Source organism: Saccostrea echinata, unplaced genomic scaffold (genome assembly GCF_033153115.1).
Source record: "Saccostrea echinata isolate AGI-Se365-2 ecotype Australia unplaced genomic scaffold, CSIRO_AGI_Sech_v1 ptg000061l, whole genome shotgun sequence".
In the NCBI taxonomy this organism is placed as follows: domain Eukaryota; kingdom Metazoa; phylum Mollusca; class Bivalvia; order Ostreida; family Ostreidae; genus Saccostrea; species Saccostrea echinata.
In genome coordinates this window covers 1,498,939-1,519,330 of record NW_026889810.1, presented here as the reverse complement: position 1 = coordinate 1,519,330, position 20,392 = coordinate 1,498,939, and the positions used below count along the sequence as shown (strand labels likewise).

The following is a 20,392-nucleotide window of genomic DNA, read 5'->3' as shown; positions in this document are numbered from 1 at the left end:
CAGTTTTTTTTATTATTCTTTTGAAACACGTTTCAAAAAAGTCTATTACCGGGAAATAGGTGTAAACCACATCATAAGTGTTTTCCCTATCTGGGAAACATGCGGGAAACTTCAGGTTGATTGCTTCCATATCGGGAATCTACGTGGAAACTACTACTGCATGTTTCCACGGCTTTCCATATTGGGAAACTTCCGGGAAACTACAAGTGGATTGTTTCCATATCGAGAATCTACGTGGAAACCACTATGGGGTTTCCCTAAAATGGAGACTATATGGAAACTACTGATGTCACGATTCCCATATGTTTCCATCGAGTTTCCAAATTTGGGAAATTGGCTTTTCATCCTGTGTTTATAATAAAAAAAATTTCAATCCTTCCACTTGAACACTTTGGTACTAGACACTTGAATGCAATCCTCAGCATCATTTAAAAACTTTTTATTCTCCCTGTCTGCACACATAATTTTTTATAGCTCGGTTCTCCAAGACGTTCAATGACGTTACCATTCTTGGTTTTGTTTTTATGCATTGGTCATCTACAATTAGCAATGAAACAGTCTTAACTCCTCCAATTTAAATCAAAATTTCGCCAAATATCTCAAGAATATCTTAAGTGAAAATATTTAAATCTTTATGCTTGAAATATCTTGAAATATCATAAATCTTCATGGGCAACAACAGTGCAATTTTTTATTTCAAAAAATGTCTCAGAATGTTAGGGTGCGAATATCTAAATAATTAAACCTTATATTTTTAAAAAATCATAGGAAAACACCAAATCTTTGAATATTAATTGAAAAATATGATTAGTTTTTATCTGCATAATTTTCCTGATTTCATGCAAATAGCGCGCTCACAATAAAACTTGTCCGTGAAGTTTCTAACAACCCTCGTGCTCATTCCGATACCCTACAAGATAAACTGATGAAATTACATGCTTCTTTATAAGGAATGAAAAAAATATGAACGATTTAAAGATAACGGAAAAAAAAAAACTTACAATAACTACAGTGCGGACCTTGATATCCTTGTAAACAACCATTCACACAGTTACCAGTAACGGCGTCACATTGCTGTCCCGGACAGGTATTTGGACACGTTTGGTTACAATACTCTCCATAATATCCAGGAACAGGGCATCCTATTTAACAAATTTCAATCTTTTGATATATGTTCATCAATAGTTTTAACTTTCCAAATTACCTATTATAACTTACAGGCAGAAAATTTCAAGAGTGAGTCACTGTGAGAATTATGAATTGATACACATGCACGAGTTATTTTTTTTCCTTTCTTGTTTTTTTTTTCTTTTTTTAGTTGTTTGTTTGTTTGGGGTTTTTTTTTTTGCTTTTACTTTTTTTTCTTTTTCAGAAAAAAGATAAGGGTGGGGGTATTTGAGGATTCCACCTTTTCTCTGGACAGCTATGTAACTAGTATAAGAAAATAACATATTTCATAAAACAATGCTTACATAATGTCGATTAGTGAAAACTGTTTCTCTTTCGTCTCTTTGTTAGTATTACAGCTCGTATCTTTCTACTGTTTCAGAATATAACAGATTGATTAATTTGAATTTCTTTACGCCGAGTCTCTAGTATTATTTCTATATTTTGGTATTTTAATTTTCTTCATACCAGTTTTGAAAGTTTTTGGGTTGAGTTTTTTAACGGCCCCAGTGAGCCTTCTATTTTAAAAGAAAAACAGAAAGACCATCTTTTATGTACCAATGGGATTGTTGTCCTTGACACGAAGACATCACTTAATGTCCCATCCTATGGACTTATGATTTTTTTTAAGTAATCAGTTTAAAATACATTGCTATATTTGCTTTACAACAATCATTTGAATGATTTTATCTTACAGTGAAAATCAGTTGCGCTTAAACAGATAAGAATTGTATGAATACTAATATTTCTATACGTTATGCGCCGTTTCCATCGTTAACACATTAATATGTCTACTCAAAATAGACGAAAATAAATAAAGCATACTGACGCAATATATCCAGAAAGTAAGTATCCATGATAGTTCATTCCTTAATGCCCAATACATATTCTTGAAATAATCTCTTCATCATGATGTTTCAGGCCGAAATCGGATGATTTGTTAATTTTGTTTTCTTTATCAGAATGTTTATTTGAATAGAAAGAAAAGGTATGCAGTATAATATCTTTGAGCTTACCGTAAACTTCCAATTCACACAGATCATTGAAAGCATACGGAGAGTAGTAACTAGGATACGTCACATCCGATCTCCGTTCATTGTAATATATCACGTATCGTCCATAAAGAGAACAATTTATCCTCTGGTCCTCTACAGGTGTGCCGCTCACAGTCTGTATCTCATGGAAACAAAGATGACCATTGTCTTTTGAGGTTGTGTTTGAAACGTAGAGGAAAAACCCAGCAAATCTAGTAGTGTAATAACTTGGAACTAAAATAAAACGAATCGATGTGAAAGATTTAGGAAGGAACCTACATAAATGATTGATTGTTTGTTGCTAGAGTATCTCTCCTACATGTGACATCATCATCTGAAGATTAATGGTTTCAAATTTTGACTTAAATTTTGACATCAACTCGCCTCTCTGGGCCACTGAGCATGAGGAGTTGTTATAGTGCCAGCGCTGACGGGGCCTGGATTCTTAAGATCTTGTCCAAAAGACCCGCAGGTTAAACCTCAATTGCTGAAGGCAACGGCCAGTGTTAGGTATTTCTTCATATCGACTAAGATTTGTTCCAGCGAGTCCATGACCTTCCGATCAAGAAGCAGGTGCTCTACCAAGAGAGCTGATGGTCGACATATAGTAAAATTATTTCATATTCTGAAGGAAAAAGCTGCTTACAGACTTTGTATCCCTAATTTATATATATTCAAAATTATAAAATATAGTTCAACTACTAAGTAGTTGCGGTCTCAAAGAAGCAAAGTTTGAGATTAATTTACGCTTGACTTGAGCATGATTTACTTTTCATGAAGTCGCCCGCGTTGCGCAGTTGTAAGAGTCTTTGCAGTTGTAAGAGTGTTTGCTCTAGAGTCGCGGTGTAATGAGTTAATCCTTAGGTCGCAAGTTTTAATCCACTGCGGGACCTGGAGACCGGTCCTTTGGATGAGACCGTGTAAACCGAGGTCCTGTCTCGTAGTAGGTGCTGGCATAAAAAAGATCCCTCACTGCTTAATGGCCCTAGGTGCAGAGTATAGGTCAAAATTTGCAGCCATCCACCGACAAATGGTGGCATCTCCATATGAATGAAAACATTCTCGAGAGGGGCATTAAACAAAAACCAACTAACCGTACATTTGTAATGGAAGGCACATAGTTTTAAATATGTGTCTGATATGAATTGTTTTTAGACTTAAATTGTACAACGAAAACCACAAAGTTTAAAATAGGTATCTGAAATGAGTCGTTAAAAACAAACAAACAAACAAAACTTTTATGTACTTTCGTAGACTATGACTATGTGTAACAGAAACAGTAACACTCCAATTAAGTTTTACCTAAATGTGCTGGTGGTTCTCAAAACAAATACAGATGCTCAAGAGCATGCTCTGAATACGATCATTTTTTAAACAGAGGCAGACTATTGACAGATAAATCGCTGTCACAAGGATTTCAACAATGTCATTCATAGTCAGCATTTCCTAAATTCTATGGTCGTTACAATGACCTTGTTAGCAAAAATAACCGGTCGTATTTTGACTGACACATTTCATATCAATTGTACAGCTTTTGTTTTGTTATAAAATCGACTACGGGGTATTCCATCTATCTGATTTCACCTCTGGAATTTCTATTTTATCTCCACTTCTCAGATTTGTATTGCTTATTTTTTTCCGAGATTGATCAGTATTAATGATCTTTACTTTCTTCATTCAAAAAGCATTTTTAGAGCTTTAAAATAACCCCTTGTATCTCGTATTATATAATTGTAAATCCAATTATTGAATACTGAAAACACACACTGTAATGAGTTCTTTTGGCTTTTGTATGGCTGAGATGAAAGAACAAATTGTAAAATTAACAAAAAAAGAACAAGGTTCACTTAGGGCCTTTTTTGGCCCTGTGAATTTCTGAAAAAATGAAACTGTTTAGTTTTAGTTGACAATGCATTAAAGAAACTGGGGGGATAAGCCGAGCCATATGCCTACATAACGATCGATAAAAAATCAATAAATTCATTTTACAAAAATTTCACTTTTTGTTGAATTAATGTAATGCTTATTACCATTTGCATATAAATTTGACAAAACCTGAATACTGTAACAGCGAAAATGATTCTGATTAACACAACAAAATGGCATCACGCTCAATTTTCACAGAAACTGACATAAATTGGATGATATAACTACATTTTTTAAATAGAGTGGGTCATCGTACCATTTTTTTGAGAACGATTAATGAAAGGCAATGGAAAGATGTTGCTTTTTACACTTGCAAAAATTTGGTATGAAGACCCACTCTACATAAAAAATTAAGTTAACTTACTTAAATTTTCACCGTGGTCTTAAAAAATTCTAAGTCCAAAAACGATTGCTAAATATAGAGAACTGTATGCTATTTAAATGGAAGTGTTAGTGTGACTCCGTGGTCTAGTGGTTAGGGATGAGCTCTTTAAAGGGACGTTTATTGAGGAAAGTGTTCGAGTCATGCTCTGATTTTTTTTTTTTTTTGGTTTTAATTTTGTTTTACTTTATAAAAAATGTCTATAGGAATAACATATTTTTCACTGGAAATAAAATATATACATGTAGTAATGAACTTATTTACAGTAAATTATTTAAAATGCCGGATAAAAGTTATAATAGATATTTGAATACTTTTATTCCCGTTTTTATTTATTTTAAATAAAAGCGCTTCTAGATCACCATTATCATTATATACGATGTTAACATTTTTATAATATCTCCACAATAAGTGTAAACACTCAATATGCAGATTAATTAATAGAAGTCCTTACCCATGTTAGACATTTGTGACAGTAAATGAAAGTCAACTGTTTAGCTTGTTTAGAATATAAATATCATTTTGAAAACTACGGTAAACATTAAAATGCTTAAGTAAATTCGAACAATTGAGAGATTTTTTCCAATAAATGTTCTTGCATAGCCGAAAAATGGGCATGGGCACATGGCTCGTCTTATCCCCCCAGATTCTTTGATTACGACTTTTGGCGATTGCGAATCTACCAAAAATGACGTAATTTTTTGGCTAGTAAATGCATTATGACGTCATGAAATACGGCATTTTCCTCATATCCTGAACAATTCTACAAAAACAGCCAATTTTTAAAGCTATTTTTCGATATTTAATATAGAGCGCAATCTCTGATCTAAAATATGCAACTATTTACTGATAGAACCGTTTCAGAGGATTACAAAACATGTTTTATTTTTTAGATCAGAGGGTGCGCTTATATTATTTTTCTTCTCTGGAAGTACTTAAATATACCTGTTTTCTTTAAAATTCAAGAACATTGCAATTCTATAAAGCTTGTTTTCCAAGACTTGGACTTTAAGGAGAAAAAATATTAGTAGGAAATGAAAGCACTGAGTCCCTACTTTATCTTGATGTTTAAAATGGAACATAAGGTGTTAGTCAATAAATTGGTATATCTACAGGGCCATTTTATGCATAAAGTGAACCTAGCTCTTTATTAATGAAAATAAACAAAAAAAATAATAATATTCTCTCTTCCTCCTTTCACACCACACACAAAGTACAAATAATATGAAAACAGTTATTAACTTTAGAAATATCTGATACTCAAATTACTTTTAAATCACAAGTCTTATCTCAAATAACGTATCAGATACAATGACTCAAAATTATTGTTTCTTATTTGAAATTAGAAAAAGTTCAACTTCAATGAATAATCTGTATAATATTTTTAGGAAATTCCTTTTTTAGATTTTATTCACATACAAAATTTATTCACTAAATTCACTACTAGACACTAGTCACACAGGATGGGTTCCCGCCACCACGTGCTGATCCGCCCCCTGATAACCACACATGCGGAAAACCGACTTCGAAGAATTCACAACTCTTACTGGAGGCCCGGACTCTCTGGTCTCACCCTCCTACTTGGAACGAACATAACACGTCTGTCCTTTACAACAATCCACCCCTCAGTACCCGCATGACCATCAATAATGTCGCTTTACATCACACATGATTGGTATCCGTCGAGAAAATGTGCCAAACTCCCCTCACGCCCACGCACTGAAAATATCATACGTTTAACTAAACCTAAACGAAATTTACACCTAGAAAACTCCAAATACACGACATACTTAAAATACTGACAAACTGAACAAACAAAACAAATACGCTTACCGGCTAGTGAGATAAGGAAACACAAAAATATGCCAGTCCAAACAAGCCTAGTTCTAATGGCTACCCGTTTGACAGTTCTTCTAACTGCAATATTCGCCAGGACATAAGAACGTATAGAAAAGTAGAAACGTGGTATCCGGCAGATGTTGTTACCGCTCCCTAATCTGACCGCTCTGGCCTAGCCGGTCACTTATATAGTCCTTCTAAAAATAACTCGCATTCTACATCCATCTACGGTCACCATATACAGTCAAAATTAAATCAACAAAACTATATCGAAACTAAACAATTGAATCAACTCTATTACACACATACTGGGTGCATTATCCGTCCTGTAGTAGATGTTGATTTGACTGATGCTGACCACTCTTTCTAGATCCACTCTCCACTCTGCTGTCTGTTGTTTGTCATTTGATATTGTACACTGGTTTCCTACCACTCCACGATCAGTATATTTCCCATCCACCGCCTTCGCTGCTCCCCAGTCGGTTTCTTTATTTGGCCAGTCATGGTTCTGCCAGGCGGGTCTTCCAAGAGCTAAATTTTCTTTAACAAGCATATTTAGTTTTACAATTATTTCCTTACACATAAACACAGATAAAGGTTTTACTAATATGTTATTCATTAACAAGTGTAATGATTAAATATATGAATTAAACACATAAATGGCTTGTTTTGCATGTTTTGGAAGATATTGTGCTTTTTCTCTTATTAATTGTTTTAAACGCTTACCAATGGCCTGAGTACATATTGCAAAATGTAGGAATTGAATTAGTGCGAGGCTCATCTTCAATCTGAAAGGAATTCTATGTTTTATTATCTAAATAATTTTAGTCTTTCTATCTATCTTCCAAACGCTTGACAAAAAATATTTTATTTCAAATAACATATCATCTGCGTCCTCATTTTGTTTGACAAGTTATTATGATCTAAACGAAAAAAGTGAATTTTTTTTTGTTTATTGAAGCCGTTAATCTATATTTGTTTATCTTTTGTGTATTATTGTTATGATATACATTCACATACATGTAAATTGTTATGCTAAAATATTTTTTATGTTAAGGAGAGACAGTCAAGGAGCTCGGATCACTTTCATAATGTCGCATATTTTGTGTTAAGTTTTATAAGCTATATTATATTTCAAAAAAAATTCCTCTTTTGCAATTTGTGTCTTCTCATTTAGTTGATGAATCTGGAAGTAATATAACCGGGTACTATTACAATTATTTTTTGCCCATGTAATCGACGGGTTACATTGGGTCAACAATGTATGTCGGAATGTGTCTGGAGAGCCAACATTAGGCCAACATTGTAAAGGTACATGTATGTGTATACTAGTAATCGTAATGCCAACATCGGATCGTCACACATGGTGATTGACTGGCTTTCAAGTAAAGTCGTTCATCATAATCAATTCCTGTATTTTTTTATTTCCATGATAACACCAGAATGAATTTTATCAGTTTTGGAAGATCAACTTATTCCTTATACAAGTATTTAAGATTTTTCTGGTCACTTTCATTAAAAAAAACTTATTAAATGCAATCAACAGAGGAAAAAAGAAAACAGTTCAATGATTTCTCAAATTTATTCCACGTCAATGTTATCATTTCAAAATTCTTCTATATAGGAATCCACGAGTTCAAATTTGTAGAACGTAGGAATGTTAATTAAAAGTGTATTTTCTACTGTCCTAACTCCATATCACATTTGAATCAATCGCTCCTCTTTCCTGTCCATGCGGTTGTTATTCCCTTATTCTAGAATCCATTCCTCTTACACAAACTGTTACATCAAAGGCCATATGGCATAGAGGATTTTTTGTACACCAGTTGCTACGAATGTTAAGAATACCATATCCTTAAATAATTTCAAAATGTATATTTCTGTTACTAGTAGCTTAAACAGACAACTAATTAATGTGCATGAAGATTTTCGAAGAAATGTTAATTTTGCATAACTTCATATTTTTTTTTACATAATGCCTGAGTTTAATTTTAACATAACATAAATTTATATCATTCACACATATTACATCTATTCTTACATTTCAGCCATTTTCTCTTTCTTGCGTTTAAACGTTTGATTTGTTCAAGTGTGGACGTGATGAAAAGTGACCGCTCAGAGTTGGCAAGTTCTGATTAAGATGCCCATCTCCTAGGAAACTTCCTGAGCAACTGAATATCACCACTGACCTAATTATTCACTATTTTATTTATTCTCTAAAATAAAACTTCTACTGCAATTTTCGTACGTACCTAATATTAAATAATTACTAAGATGCTATTTTACATAATTTAGGTTCTGAAATAATTTTTTTTTCATTTTAAATAAAACCAAAATTAAATGAGTAATTAAAATAAAATACCTTTTCTTTTTTACCATGTTAGTAACCAGTTCTTGTTGATAAGATGTTATGAAGAAACTGCAATGCACCTCGGCTGGCCAGCATTACATTCCTAACACACAGTGACCATGATTCATGTAAACCTTTTTCAGTTGGAGATACGCTTGGCCAGCATTACATTCCTTAACACACACTGGCCTTGTTTATGCCAACATTTACTCTGATGGACAATGGATCTACAGTTGGCCAACATCGTATGGCTCGAAGTAATATTCATTGGGCAACATTGGAACAATTTAAAGAACTCGCCTGCTAACACTAGGCAAACATACTGTTATATTAAATAACAATGTTATGTGTGCATTACGAACGAATTTGCCAACTTAAGAATTCTAAATTCCTTAGAAATTGGTTAAGTTTGATCAACGTTGGGCCAACAAAAGAATCCGAACATAGTTTGGCACTAAAGATTGATGGTATGTTGATGAATATCTAGTTAGACACAATTGCTGTAGCAGTTTTTCCTACCAGACATACATGTATCATCACTTCACTTGGTGTCAAGGAAGTGGATTACTGGATTTATTATACTTCTGTTAAAATGTTTCCTATATAAAGTTAAGAAGGTAATATAACTATCATTTATAGTATGAAGATTTCCACGCATAGCAAAGCTATGCCCCGGGTTATAGTTTGTGCTACCCACCCCTCAGAAAATTTTCATGCAATTTTTGCCGCCAATTTTGATTTCCCATAATCAATCTATAGACTGATGATGTCATCCTGACTTCAGTAGCATTTTGACGTCATCAGGATTTCAGCTCATTTTAGCAGTGTTATCTTATTCCAAATACTGTTCAAACCTTTAATAGTTATTCTTTTCATGTTTTGCCCATGAAACTGTAGTATGAGGTAATGCAAACCCTCAGAAATTATGATATACATCAGTATAATAAAACGCTTATCCACTGCCTGTGAGTTGGATAGCTCTTTCATCAAGCCCTCAGGGAATAGTTCCTGTCAAGGGTTTGATAAAAGCTATCCCAGTGTATACTATTATATTGATACAGGGTCAGGGTAAATATTTTACAGAAGACTTCTCTATTAAAAACAGCAATAAAGTTTTGAAAAATAATGTTCATGATATCTTTTTCGATTGAAAAAATATATATGACATTTTTATGGTTGTATCACAAATTCCTTTTGGTATAATGAACAATCACCATCAGTGTTCGACATTCACCTCGCAGTAAACATGCAGAAGACATGATTTATTAACCCTCTGGCTGCGGGAAGGACATTTACCCCACCTCTGATGATTTTTCGATGAAATCCTTGCTTCTGATTGGTTGAAGTCTGTCACGTGAAGGGGGTGTATTACTTGTACCTAGTCGCTTGAAAACCAATATATGGTTGATGCGGAGTTACATGTATCGTTCTTTTGTAACACTTCAAAACAACTCGAGTTCACAAGGTTTGCGGTTGTCTGTTGATAAGTAAAAAGTTAATCAACTATAAGTAACGAGATTGAACCTTTTTCTCACTTTACTTAAAGTCTTCGAAACTGTCAGTACGTTATGGAACACCCCCCCCCCCCAAAAATGGTTTAAACTAGGATCTATTACCCAATGTTAAAAGCAAAAGCAATCATTTTTAGTAAAAGAGAAAAGAATGCCCTTGACAACCGAAGTCTTCCTTTACAAAACACCCTTCTTACTAGTTTATAGAATATCCCAAATATCATGGTGAACATTACATCTTAATCTCATCTTACATGAACAATACGGCTGGATACTAAGATGTGGAAACGAAGCAAAAACTTTTCTAACATTCTAATAGCATGATTGCATTGGTTTGAATTAAATTTTAAATTCTTCTCATTGTCATTTAACTTTCTCTCATAAAATAAAACATTGTATGTATTTTAACTTTACAGCATAATTTCAATACAAAAGTACCCTAATGTCTATTTTGTATAAAACAAGATTGCAGGTATCGACTTTATTGTCCGACAAATCGTTGGAATTATATGACCCCGATATCAGATCAATCCCACAGAATATGGAATACAACCCTATAATTTATTTTTTTTTCAGAATTTTATTCGATATTGACGTAGTCGAATTCGTTTATCAAATTTTACTTCTGATATACTGCAAATATTTTTCCCCTTTAATCGATCTCATCCATAAAATATGAAATTACAGAATTAATGTTGCTTAAAATTATCTCTGAAATACAAATTATATTTTTCCAACTGGTCTATATATCTATCAGTTTAAGACTGTATTTTGTAAGTTTTCCTAAACCAAGGATTATTTTTGATTAACAACACCTTATAGCCAATGCCTATATCATTTATCGGCAAGGAAGAGGGCTACGCACAAAATGAACCTAAAAATTTTTTACTTCCGTCAATCTAAAACATCACATCGGAAGGTACCGTCTCGGCCGTTTGGCCAAATTAACAGAGAAAATTTACACTGAACAGTTTAATTGTAGATCTTTTTCCTAATTGCTGGTTTATTAATTAAAAAATAAATCAATTAGCCTTACATGTGTTTAATCATTTAGTCAACATGAATGCCAAAGTGAAATATATATACAACTTCTATAGAATTAATTCCAATAAACTAAATACAGATTCAAGGGTCAAAGTTGTTTTGTTATGATTTTTTTTCTAAGTGAGAACCATTCTTGGAGGAATTTAGCTTGCTTTTTAATTAATTTAAGAATAGAAAAATCTACGCCGGCTGAAGAAGCAAAATTAATAGAACGTGGTACAAATGTAAATTTGGACTTTGAGCGAAATGTTTTAGAAGGCATCACACCGTATAATAAGAAATTTGAATGCAAATGAAGAAGAAGATGGAGAATGAAAAAAATACTTATGTTGATCTATATACTATATTTTTACTTAAGTATTTAGCAAATATTTAAAAAACTATCGATAATGTTTAGGATTATTCAGCTTATTTTAATTCTCTTCTGATTTTTGTGAATTCATTCTTCATAATCGATCATCGGTATTTATCGAAAATATCTTTAAAATATCATAATAATTTTATGACTAAAATTGCGACAAAATATACATGTAAAAATAAAGAATTTCTAAACCCACATAGTTTTGTTGATGTAAAAATTCAATAAATTCCATACACGCTTTCCTGTATTTGAGCGCACTAAGCGTAAACCAGAAAAAATACCGCAAAATAATGTCAAAGAAATTGTGACGTCGTTTTAATCTCGCAGTGACGTTATATTTTTTGTACACTGACGTCGCAGCCAGAGGGTTAAATACATGTTTGCTTGATATATCTGTTTTAGGAAGTGTTTATGTTGTTTGTTTTGACAGCATATTTGGTAAAAGATATTTATTGTTATATCTTTAAAAACTAGTTCCTTTATAAATCTTTACTAAAAAACTCTAACATTCCTAATGTATTACTGATCGATTTTTGACCGCAGAGTGAGATATTGGACCTGTGGACGAGATATTGGACCGCTTACGCCACACTGTGGGCGGGATTAGCTAAGCCTTATTTGCATTCGTTGGTATGGAAGCCAGCGGAAAAGTAAATGTATAGCAAACAAGATGCCCAAGGGCCTTAACGGTCACCTGAGTATAATACAACAATTTAGAGGATCCATAGAGTATAAAATGAACTGAAAGGTGAAGCTTTGTTGCCCATAAGCAAGAAAAATAGGGTGATCAGGATCAACAAAATAATTAGTCTAGTATTCATTAACAGTTCATAAATTGGTTCTAATCTGTTCCCCATTTATCACTCTCACCAGACAGTATATAAACAAAATATCAGTGCTTCTGTACTCCTTTAATTCCTTGTTGACTCTTACATTGGCCTCTCTTGGTCTTTGATGAACATTTAATAAGACAAGTTATTTTTGTCTCATTTTTATTTATCTATTACTTACAATTCTACCTGATCATTAAAACTATGAAAGTACTTTTTGTATTACACAATAAAAATTCTTGTATAATTCTCTTATTCCATTAACCTTTCAAGTACATTATTTACAGTGATTAATTATCAAAGTGAATGGAAAAGGGGAATAACTCCTCCCAGTAGAATACAAATTCATAGAGCCCTGGCCTGGACCAGAACACTTTACCAAATGGTCCTTATGTTCAAAACTCTGGTAAAAATACCCTTCCTTATTAAAACTTTTACTCTTTTTGCCTCAGATATGCCAAGGTGCATAGAAGATTTTTAAAGCATTTATGCATTTTCAATATATAATTAATAGAGCCCCGCCCTAACATCAGAACGTCTGATCCAGGGGTCATGAAATTCACAACTTTCGTAGAGTCACCCTTGCTTATCATAACTGTGTATTTGTTTAAATAATACCCAGGAGTAGAGAAGAAGATTTTCAAAGAAATAATGCACTTTCACTATACAATCTATATAGTCCCGCCCTAGTACCAGAACCTCTGACCCTGGGGCCATGAATTTCACAATTTTGGTAGAGTCACTCTTGCTCATCATAACTATGTATTCAATTTGTTTAAATAATACCCAGGAGTAGTGAAGAAGATTTTCAAAGAAATAATGCACTTTCACTATATGATCTATATAGCCCCGCCCTAGCACCAGAACTCCTGACCCTGGGGCCATGAATTTCACAATTTTGGTAGAGGGCTCAATGCTTATTACAATCATGCCAACAGTTTGACTGCATGATGTCCAGGAGTAAAGAAGAAGATTTTTAAAGATTGGATTAATTTTGATGGTTTTGGCCCCACCCCTCAGACCCAAGGGGGGTAGGGGCCACGAATTTCACAAATTTTGTTCCCCTCTATGCATAGATGCTATATGACAAAATTGGTTGAAATTGGTCTGCTTGTTTCAGAGAAGAAGCTGAAAATGTTCAAAAGTTTACGACCGACGAACGACGCACGACTACGGACGAAAAGAGATAGCAATAGGTCACCTGAGTGACTCAGGTGACCTAAAAATAAATAGATAAATAAAAGGTATAACAAAATATTTTTTGACTGTGTTCTCGGGCAAAATGCGTTTTGTTGACCCCTCGAACCAAACTGTGTCTTCGGCCTAACAGCCTCAGGCAAACAGTTTGGTTCTTGGGTCCGACAAAACGCATGTTGCCCGAGAACATAATCAATAAATGTATAGTGAGATACATGTAAATGCCATTCCTACATAGCACTACAGAGTTTTTGTGGAAAAGGGACCGTTCAGAAATTCTAGAAGTTTTCCTGGTTATACATAATTAGATAATGGCAACTCTCAGATCAGTGAAGTTACTTATTTTAAAATTCCAATGATTTAAATTCGATCTAAGTTACATACAAAGGACGAACAGCGCAATCTTACCTTACAAATGTAGAGAACTCGATAACAAAGATAAAACATACATGTACATTGATATACGATGAAAACCAGGAAGTATATTTCCTACTAGGCATAAATATCCTTCATCGGTCTTGTTTGAGATAAAGCACCATATAGATAAAGCAAACATTAATATGATCAAGACCAGGAAGTATTTTTCTTACTGGGCATAAATATCCTATCAGTCTTGTTTGAAATACTAGTAAAGCACCCTGAAGATCGTACGCTTGCTAGGTCTTACTTATACGGAGATCAACATAAAAGTTCCCAGGATTCACTATAAATAAACAAATGAAAGATGATATGTCGAAAGTGCAAATCAAATGACACACGAAACAAAAACTATCACTCGATCAGGTAATGTTTGCTTTTTAAATATTAGCTTGCTTTTTTACCTTTTCTTTCGCACACAACAAATAAAATTTCAAAGTAGGTCAGGTATGTATGCATGGGTTATATTTAAGGAATTATTTCCAAGTCTCTCTAGCCTAATTTTATAATAGGAAATCCATTGGTATTGATACATGTACAGTATTTACCCTAGTATCATTCCACTTGCAACAGTTAGCTTTCACTGAGTTCAACTTGAACTTTATAAAATACTGAGTGGAGTCAACAAAGGTTTATTCCCCCCTCCCCCCACAAAGTTTTGATTGGTCTAACAAGATTCACCTTGTTCGGGCTTTGGAAATAGAAAATCACTGGATGCTCATCCTTTTTTCCAAGATTGCTTTCAACATAAGAGTGTGTCATAATCAGTCATGGTCTAACATAGCATCATTTTAGGGTCACGTAGACGTTGTGCACAGTATTTGGGCTTTATTTGCCTAACTTGTACCACTAAAGACGGGCGCTTACGGTTTATAGTCATTTTTTTATCTTCATAGATTTTTCTGCCTATTTGCACATAACTTCTATAACGTCCTATGATGAAAAATTCATACTGGCCGATTCCGTAAAATAGCAGCATTCCGTAACGTACAGTCATTTTGACAATCAAAAAGGAAAGTTTGAATACTTGGTAATGAGTTTTCACTATTAAGCAAGATTCTGTGTTAAAAGTAAGGTGATAAGAGAAATGTACAAAAACAAGAAGTAGACAAATGTTTCTTTAAAAAATACATAAGCAAGTATTTGGAAAAGTTGGTAGGGTGATTTTGATGTCTAGACGGTTTTGTTACAATGACGCAAATAAGCGTATTATGAAATTTTACGAGACGTATATATCATAGGTGTAAGGTTTATTCTGTTTGAATTGGACGATGTGTTAAAGATATTTTTCCCAAAATATCTTAACAAATAAAATTTTAGGCTGAAAAAATTAAAAAAAAACTATTTTGAAGAAAACGGAGCAAAAAATGAATGAAACACATATTACATTCTCAACATACGATCGACTGATTGCTTACTGAGTAACATGAGCTATAAAACGCGTAAAAACCATTAGTATTAAGCAGAGGAATTCGGAGTTGAAGAGAAGAGAAAAAATATTTTCATCATTATATTTATTTATTAATTAATGAAATACAAAGAAATAATCTTTTTATTTTTTTTTAGTTTCTAAGTTTTTTTTCAAAACAAATAAACAGAACATTCATATAAAAAATAAATCAGGAACCAAATATTGAAAAAAATTCACAAGTTACCTTTTTTGCTACTGGAAACAGATTATATGGTTTGCCAAAAAAAAGCACGAGAGTGTCACACGGTTTAATTATGCTAGCTTGAAAAAGTTTTTGATAATCTGATTTTCAATTATAATGATGATATTATGGATATACATACATATCATTTTATCATTTTAGGTCTGTCCCTCCCCCGTCAGTCAGTCCATCTGTCTGTCTGTGTGTTACAATTTCGTTTTTGGACGATATCTCAAGAAGCCCTGATGCTTTTGCAATGTAATTTTATATCACAACTCCCTATGGCCTAAAGAAGTCCCCTATGATTATGAGGACAAAAGGTGAAGGTCATAAATTCATACATTCTGTCTGTGTAGCATATCCGATTCCGGACGATATCCGATACGATCTTTTGCAAAGAAATTTTATACAACAACTCCCTATGACCCTGCTCGCCCCTCTCAAAGTGTCCCACCCTGTTCTATTTTATTTTGGTCCTTTTTTGGTTATCGCAAGTCAATTGAAAGTTTTCTGGCATCGATCACGGTCTAAATTTTAGAGTTACTCCCCGTTTGTATTAAAGAAGCATGGTGCTATTTTTAATACAAGAGCATGTGGATAGCAAATATTGGTTGTCGGTGAACTTGATGTGGTAAATCTATAACTGTTTAGTAAATGCTAATTAAGACAACATGTGATGTGAAAATTTTTTAACGATATCGAATGTGACAAGAACGAAAAGTTTGACGCTATAAAGACAGTGGAATGCCAATGACAAGTGGTGAGTAAAGTAGCAATGTGCACAGATTATTTGGATTCGCGCCCAATTTCATAAATCAGTTATGTGTGCAGTGTACTTGTAAACATTCTCATAAAATCATTATTACAGTGTGATAAACTAATATTAAACGAATCTTCTGTACACATTTCATAGAATAAGCTATCAAATATCTATAATGTATATCCTATATGAATTTACAATGTGACAATTTTGTGTAAAAAAAAAATCGTTATGTAGATGCTTACCGTAATAAAAAATAAAATTCGCCCATCCACCCCGATTTTTAAGCAAATTGGGACGAAACTTTAAATTCATGTGGCCTTAAGGCAAAAAGATAAAAGTCAAGGTCAAATTTTTTACTTTCTCCATCTGTAATTTTTTTTCCACTTCTCCAACCCTCTCCTTTTTTCCTTGTCGTGGTTAGAGCGTCTGCTCTAGAGTTGCGAAGTAAGGAGTTGATCCTTACGTCGCGGGTTCGAATCCCACTGTGGGGCTTGGAGACCGTTCCTTCGGATGAGACTGTATAAACCGAGGTCCCGTGTCGCAGTAGGTGTTGGCACGAAAGATCCCTCAGTGCTCAATGGCCGTAAGTGCCGAGTATAGGACAAAATTTGCAGCTCTCCACCGGCAAGTGGTGGCGTTTCCATATGAGTGAAAAATTCTCGAGAAGGACGTTAAACAATATACAATCAATCAATCAATCTTTTTTCCTTAATTCTCTGAGTTAGCTTGTTACAAACATACATGTACGTACGTACATTTACATATATAATAAACGTTCAAAAGGAATTTGGTCTAAGAGTAAACATTTATAGCTCAATAAAAATCTTAATTTTTTGATTTTTTTTCTGTTCGACGCACAATCTTTGATCCGTCCATTGTTTTTTTTTTCAAATATCTGTATATGTTGTATCAACAGGCATGCTTTAACAAATAACAACAGTAATAAGAATTCGTCAGACTCGGTTACGTGATAAATAATGTTGCTTTCCTTCACTTTGTTGGATACATTAGAAAAGTATTTAAAAGTTAAAAAAAATTACTTGGTACCTTGCAAACAGTTAGAAATATATGAGAAACATTTAAGAAGGACTGCAGCTTAATTTTAATGTTTTTCTGACAAAATTCATAAAATTAAAGAACGTTTTGCCGACCTTCAAAAAGACGCTTAAAAAGACTATAACAATTTTTTTAACCTATCCTTTCCATTTTTATTTGAGTTTTTCACTGCGTATAAAGGGGCTGCTCCTGTAATATAAAAATCAGTGTCAACAAGCACCGATAACAGAAATGAACTCCTGATTAAATAATATCAAATCATAATTTTTGCACAATTAATGACACACAGTTTTAGAGAGATACATGTACATGTAATAGTTACTTAAAAATATATGATATAATGTCTTTGAAACGTTTAAAAAGGCACATTCTTATAAATTAGCACTGTGTTTAGTTGATTCACACAAAAAAGTATAACTTCATACGAATTAAAAAATGCTTAAAAGTTTATTCTTAAAACTTATGGGATTGTTTGGACAAAACCGTAGGTTTCATGACAGGGAAATCACTACTGGTTGACTTTCATAGGCTTACATTTAGTGTTTGGAAAACGTTTAAAACCTAAACAGAATATTTTGCATCATATTCAGTATTAATAGAGGAAAGTTACTGAAAAAAAATTATCATAATTCTGATATAACCTGATGTCCTTTTAGTTGGCTTTTTAAAAGTTGATATTGGTAATTTATAATGCATTTGTACAGCATTAACGAGTTCTAGGGTAGCCCGCGTGGCGCAGTGGTTAGAACGTTCGCTCTAGAGTCGTGGAGAAAAGTGTTGATCCTTAAGTCGCGGGTTCGAATCCCACTGTGGGGCTTGGAGACCGGTACTTCGGATGAAACTGTATAAACCGAGGTAGGTGCTGGCACAAAAAAATATCCCTCACTGCTCAATGGCCCTAAGTATCGAGTATATAGGTCAAAATTTTCAGTTCTCCACCGGCAAGTGGTGGCGTCTCCATATGAGTGAAAAGTTCTCGAGGGGGGACGTTAAACAACATACAAACAAACAAAACAAACAAAGTTGATCGCTGAAAAACTGCATCATGAAAACAAACAAAAGGAGTGCTAGGTTCTGTCTGATTTTGGACATATGTACCGCTTAACCTATAGGTACTTGTACTGTAAATAATACATGAAAACGTCGTGTATGATCTTCACATAATTTACATGTAAGAAGTTTATTAATATAGGTTAAATGAATCTGTCATAATCTAAAATGCAAAGCTGTTTTAATGCTAGAATCGTGATACTGAGCTTAGGACAGATTTTCACTACTTAAAGAAATGCATTGAATCATTGATTTATGTCTAAGTTTTCAGAATTTTCATCATTGTTAACTCACTTATTTTTGTTTTTTTTTAAATAAAATTAGTTACTTTACAGCTAAGTACTCGAGAGACTTTCAATCATATAAGCAACTACAACTCCTAATATATCTTTTTTCTGTTTCATTTATGTAAACATTGTTTTATTTAGAGACTATCTTGTTTCTTACATTTTAATGGCAAAAATTATCGCCAGCTACAATTACAAGTCGACAATTTTAGCACATCATTTTGTGTATAACTTTGTATAACCTAAATGTAGACAAAATTAAGATGTGCATTACATGTATATCCCGTGTCCAACATGCAAAGGAACACATGATAGCACTGCTGGAAATAAAACCAAAGAAAGAATTTTATATAATTTAAATAAAAAAGATGACATGGCAATTAAATTATTAATGGACTTGCAACAATTAATAGAGTTTAGAACATAAGGATTTAAATCACAGTTAAAACTGTTTCTTTCAATAATGACATTCTACAAAAAAAAAGATGAACTAAACTTACATAAACCTAAAATTTATACAAATAATACAATATCAACATTACTGGGAATCATGCAGAAAAAAAAACTCTCTCATGGGTAATTCTGCTTTGTTAAATAGTAATTAAATAAGTAAATTATATAGAAAGTTGGCAATTTGTAAATGAAATATCAAATAACATGAGATTTATAAAGCTCTTAAACCGACTATCACAACTTAATTATATCAGGAAAAACAAAAACATAACGAAGTTTAGGATGCATAAAACACATGAACATATATTACAAACAAGATAGGTAAGATAAATGTAAGAAAGACCAATGATTAATAAAAAAAGAAGAAAAGAAGAAGGTACGGTTTTAGCTTTATTCTGCCCTAAAAATCTAATGTTTTCAAAAAGTTTTGAAACTGGCTTAAATATTAGTTGAGTATATGACTGTGATAAATCAGGAAAGAATATGGCATGAAGGAGTACCATTCTGGAAATATGACATCATCAATTTGATTCATTTCTCTATTTTAAAAAGAAAATGCCTCAAAATGACTCATTTCAAGGGTTATTTTCCTTAAGAAAATAGTGTCCACAGCCGTCGCCCACTTTAATTTTTTGATATGTTGTGTAAAATTCTTTGAAAAATCACATATCTCAAAATCTTTGTGGGCGATGGCTGTGGACAATATTATCTGAAAGAAAATTCCATTGAAAATTGGTGTCTTCTGCAACTTTTTAAGAAAATACGGGAAATTGCACAAGTTTATGACGTCACAATTAGCATTTAAAAGGTCATGAGAGAAAAATGATTTGTATGATCTCTCTGCATGGAATTTTCATGATTCAGAAAGCATGAGTTTTAATTTTTCACATCACTTTCATTTTTTAAAAAAAAAACACAGGGCAAGAATTGTATTGAAACCGTACCTTGTTCTTTGCAATACAAGATTTTGCATAAAAATGAGAAAAAAACATTTTGTTAACTTAAACATAGAATTGAGATTTGAAATACCAACATTCCGTGAAATAATTCCTCAGATACTTTCCAAATAAAAA

General features: G+C 33.1%; 1 protein-coding gene across 1 annotated transcript in view; it reads right to left on the bottom strand.

Annotated features, from left to right (window-relative positions):
• Nucleotides 1-7,132, bottom strand: part of LOC133175198 (cell death abnormality protein 1-like) — a 30,166-nt gene extending 23,034 nt beyond the window's left edge. Inside the window, exons 1-2 of the mRNA XM_061310311.1 lie at nt 7,075-7,132; nt 6,658-6,888 (exon numbers count right to left, since the gene is read on the bottom strand). Coding sequence (XP_061166295.1) covers nt 6,658-6,888; nt 7,075-7,129 — 286 coding nt within the window. The 5' untranslated portion in view covers nt 7,130-7,132. The remainder of the gene's footprint in view (nt 1-6,657; nt 6,889-7,074) is intronic.
• Between the last annotated feature and the right edge of the window lie 13,260 nt (nt 7,133-20,392).